This window comes from Monopterus albus, unplaced genomic scaffold (assembly GCF_001952655.1).
Source record: "Monopterus albus unplaced genomic scaffold, M_albus_1.0 scaffold29.1, whole genome shotgun sequence".
Classification (NCBI taxonomy): Eukaryota; Metazoa; Chordata; class Actinopteri; order Synbranchiformes; family Synbranchidae; genus Monopterus; species Monopterus albus.
The window spans coordinates 1,629,407-1,634,315 of NW_018127909.1; the positions used below are offsets into that span (position 1 = coordinate 1,629,407).

The 4,909-nt window shown below is 43.2% G+C and overlaps 1 protein-coding gene across 1 annotated transcript in view; it reads left to right on the forward strand.

The window, feature by feature from the left end:
- Nucleotides 1–4,395, forward strand: part of pcdh18a (protocadherin 18a) — an 8,058-nt gene extending 3,663 nt beyond the window's left edge. The window contains 2 exon segments of the mRNA XM_020596278.1: nucleotides 479–718; nucleotides 2,707–4,395. Of these exon segments, the coding sequence (XP_020451934.1) occupies nucleotides 479–718; nucleotides 2,707–3,539 (1,073 nt within the window). The 3' untranslated portion in view covers nucleotides 3,540–4,395.
- Nucleotides 4,396–4,909: the final 514 nt, after the last annotated feature.

Here is a 4,909-nt window from a genome sequence, read left to right on the forward strand (position 1 = left end):
ACTTGTGTTTCATTGTGTACTACATGTTCCAACAACCTGTTGTTAAGTATTGCCTCTCAGTTGATCAGTTACATGTAGATCATGGTTTGATGGTGTGTAAATGTATTTTTTTCATATTCCAGTTGTTATCACACCGATGTCATTCAGTTCAGAAATATGCAACTCATTTGTCTGAATGTCACAGCAATTTTCTTGGTACTTCTTTTCTTAAAAAAATTGGCTTCAGGTTTTAAAGCGTGCATCCATCACTACTTCCATCATAATATTCTCATTATGATCTCCAGATGATAGATGTATTGATGCCCCTAGTGGCTGCCATGATAGATTTACTGACAGGATCTTCCTGCATGCAGGATTTATGGGTTGAGCCTCGTCTAGAGGATTTGACAGATTCCAGAAGCAGCAGCAAATTTTATGTGATGGATTTATTTGTCATTAGTCTTCTCTATGATGACAGATTGATGCTATCAGCCTGCAGAACATCAGGCAGCTGCATCTTTGTTTTTCAGATGTGTTTGTAATCTTTTTTAAATTATGTCCCACAGGTATGCATTACAAGACATGGACAAGTTCAGCCTGAAGGACAGTGGCCGTGGGGACAGCGAGGCGGGGGACAGTGACTGTGACATGGGGAGGGAATCCCCCGTGGACAGACTGCTGCTGGGGGAGGGTTTTTCTGACCTCATACACCTTGAAATGCACCACCGATTCCACCCAGGTGAGCATTTAGATACGAAGCCCACCTATTCAGACAGTCTCTTTCTGGCTGCACACAAGAACACATCTTTTTTTTTTTTTGCACCTTCCTCAACAGGACTTGCCAAATTGGCTCCATTCAGCTGAGTCATGTACCTAACACCCTCTGCAGCGGTACATCACACTCAACTATCACCTCACATTCCAGGCACAATCACACCTCAACTAAGTCTTATCTCACAAAAAGTTGTGGTGATATCTCCCTATGAAACTTATCAAGGTTTGATCCACTTTGTGTTGGTTGAAATGAATGAAAAATACAAGACTCTCACTTTTGATTTGATTAAAAAAGATTTTTACAGATTACCAGACCAAAATTAAAATGAACTCAAACTGACCCAAGCTGTCTTCCTCCCCAGAGCCATACCCTGCGCTCTAAAGTACCTCCTGCCTGACGAATTTTAGCACCATGGACAGTGTCAGGCCTAGCCCTGTTTTTGTCTGTACACCTGCCCATACAGCCGCTCCGTTCACCCTGCTGCCAGCACAATCCACATTGTACTCAACTGCATTCTTCTACGCAACCCTCATTTCCACGCTCATTATCACACTGAGAGAGGTTACAATGTGTCTGCCTGTGTGCTGGTGTACTTGTGTGTGTGTGTGTGTGTGTGTGTGTTATCTGCCCCTAAGATAGAGCCGTGTCTGTAAAATCCTCCCTGGAGCGGAGATGAGTCGCCTGTCACTCATCGGTATGCGTCTCAGGGTGCTGTTTTTTTCCTCCCTCCCTTCTTCTTCTTTTCTTTCTGTTTTTTTTCCCCCTTACCGTGAGTGACAGTGGTGCGCTTTCATGTCTGAACTGAGGAGAATTCATAGTAATTGCTTTTAGAACAATGTTATTCTCTCTCTCTCTCTCTCTCTCTCTCTCTCTCTCTCTCTCTCTCTCTTGCGGACTCTGTCTCCTCTTAGCACCATGGACAGCGTCAGAGAGAGATGCTCCTCTGCATCTCTCTCTGGCGCCCTTCAGTATGCGATAATGTGTTTTCTGTCTTTATTGAAATAGATAAAGGGATGGGTGGTGGATGTGGACTGTCCTTCTGTATCTCTTTTTTCTCTCTTTCTGTAGGACCTCAAGGTGCTGCAGCCTCCCTTCCTCTATCTTCTATGCTAATATAAAAAAAAAGGGGAGGGGAAAAGAGATAAATGGCTGAGAGGGAGGATTATCCCTGCTTCTCTTCAATAGCTTTAATTTGTTTAGATTTTTCTATTTAGATGGGCAAATGTGGCTATTCATGCTAGATACGATAAAAGAACTAAACAAGCAAATCTTTGTCTCAGCCGTGTAGTCGGGAGATGTGGACATGCTTGGCAGAGCAACCAAATATTGCATTAACATTTGCCTCTGATGCCATTTGGGTGCAATCAGGCAGTTATTTATTTATTTATCTCATCCATGTTATGGTTTTCATACCTTGCACTACCCAGGTATTCATGCTGTAAACTGTAAATATCACCAGTCTGGTCCTTCATGCAGGAATATGAAGAGTTCAGGGGGAGAAACAGGGGAACGCTAACCACTAAAAGGCTGAGCTGTGATTTTGATGTTAATGAAACAGTGAAGCACTGTCATATGAAATATTAAATAGGAATTGTAGACGGAGCATGCTAAGAGCATAGTGTGTGGTTTGTCAGACATAACAGCAATTCTTGCCCTTGTTTCCATGAAATAAACAAAAGATAAATGCGACTGCCTCCAGCTGAGCTGTATCACTTCAGATAACATTACCTAACCACCGTCTCAGAGTTAATGACACATTATTCATCTATATTGACATTTTTTGTACCAAACCAATAAACATGTTTTAAAAGCCCACACCTCTCTCTAAGGAGGCTTGAGCATCTGATTTGAGTTGTTTTGTTGTATAGACATTCCCTGGTTCAATATATGCCATAAACAGTTTTTTGTTGCTGGACCTGCTCATGACTCTTCCTGCGTTCTTTATTGTTCAGCTATGAGACTGTGCACGGATGAATGTCGGGTCCTGGGACACTCTGACCAGTGCTGGATGCCCCCCGTGTCTTCGCCTGCTTCCTCCTCTGACTACCGCAACAACATGTACATCCCTGGGGAGGAGTCCACCCAGCAGCCCCAGCCTGATGATGACCAATCCTCGGTTGACTCGGAGCGCCGCAAGAGCTTCTCCACTTTTGGCAAGGAGTCTGGGAACGAAGAGGCCGGGGCAGGGGAAGTCATCGGAGGAGGAGGAAGTGATGCGTGTACAGCTGGAGGAGGGGCTGGCTCCCTCCTCACAGAGATGAACTCTGTGTTCCAGCGGCTCCTTCCCCCTAATACAGACTCATACGCAGAGTGCACTGAAACAAGCCCACCCCCATCCTCATCAACCACTGAGAGAGGAAGTGGACGTGGTGGCAACATAGCTAGTAACCATAGTAACACCGCTGTTCCTCAGGACAACCGAAGAGGGTTGTTGCCAGGGGGGAAAGGTCCCATTTACCCCCCAGGTGTGGCTGCATGGGCGGCCAGTACCCACTATCTAAATCCTGGAAGTGGATCTGTGGGAGCCAACCATATTTCTTCCTCTTCTTCTCCCTCATCCTCCACCTCCACTTCCACCTCCACCAATGGACAGCTGCCACATCTCAAATGGCTGCCAGCCATGGAGGAAATCCCTGAGAATTACGAGGAAGATGACTTTGATGGCATCTTCCAACAGGGTCACCAGGGCGGCAAGCGCAGCGAGAGCCGCCACGAGGCCAGTATGGACTCTAGTGAGCTGGTGCATGAAATCAACAAACTGCTGCAGGATGTCAGACAAAACTAGAGAAGAAAAAGAGAGAAGGTGTAGCGTGGTTCAGCTAAGTGATGGGGGGATGAGGCTGGGTGGCATTTCATCGCATTCTGGCAAATGCTTGCCCTTTGTGCCGACGTATATAAACTACATGATGACTGTTTATTGTTCACTGTAATGCTTGTCCTTGTTTAATTTACCAAATATCTTTTTTTTGCTACTCAGTGCTGAGACTTGTAGAGAAAAGTAAAACACACAGAAGCTCAGACTTGAAGGCATCAAAGCAAGCGCTCCAAGAACAGATTGCTCAGTTGTTAGTACAATCTCCCCGAATTTTGCTTGAATGAGCGGTTTCAAATGGAAATCCACCAACAGAAACAGTACCCTTTTTTCATTTGTAATGTTTACAACAATGTGAACAGACTCTACAGGAAGAAAGCAACAGTTGTGTGATCTGATTTTACTGTGTACACTACTGTACAGTGTCTGTGGAAAGAGACAAACTCACTTGAATATTGTGCTATGTCTCCTGTTTTGTTATTATGGAATGTAACTGTACAATTTGACCTTTGTATTTTAAAAATACACTCTTTTTTACTTCTATATATTTATATGTGGTCATGTATGTTTGTACAGAAAAAGAAAACATGTCTATTTTTTATATTTGTCACTGCATGTCTTAATATCACTTAATGTGTCTCTTTCCATTTGCCCTGTTTGTTTTATAAAACAATTGTATTTAAATTTGTTATTGAATGTGGGTGTGGGTGTGTGTGTGCGCGCGTGCGTATTAAAAACAGTCACATTCCAATGCAGTTCCATGTTGGAATTTGGTTTTGTATGGTAACATTGTGACCAGTGGATGACAAATAAAGTGGAGGGGTTCATAACAGGGCTAAGTCTGAAAAGTATCATTACTGCTGGACACTTGTATTTATTTTATTCAAATTAACAGCCTTTTCTATTTCATTTTTTACATTTTCCTCACTAAGTGCTTTCATTTGCCCCTCTGTCTCTTAGCACCCCCTAATGTCCAGCACCAGAACTGCAGCACCATCTATATCCACAGACAAAATCTCTGGGCAAATCCTCCCCGATCCTCATTTTATCACATGCAGGACACTGTTAATAAACATTCTATTATTCGTGAATGTATTCGCAAAAGATCTCTTTAGGTTAACATACATTTAGCCATTAATTTAGTTTCAGAGACATTCTCTTTCTCATCACTCTCTCACCCATGAAAACATCACGCCTATAGTAAATATGCCTAGCAAATGAACAGCGTCTGAAAATAACTGCACAAGATGAGAAATCAAAAGCCTGATATTGTACAACACAGCCATATGGACTCATAATACAATTAAATAGAAAGTGAGAAGTGAGCCCCTCCTCTCCCCTTC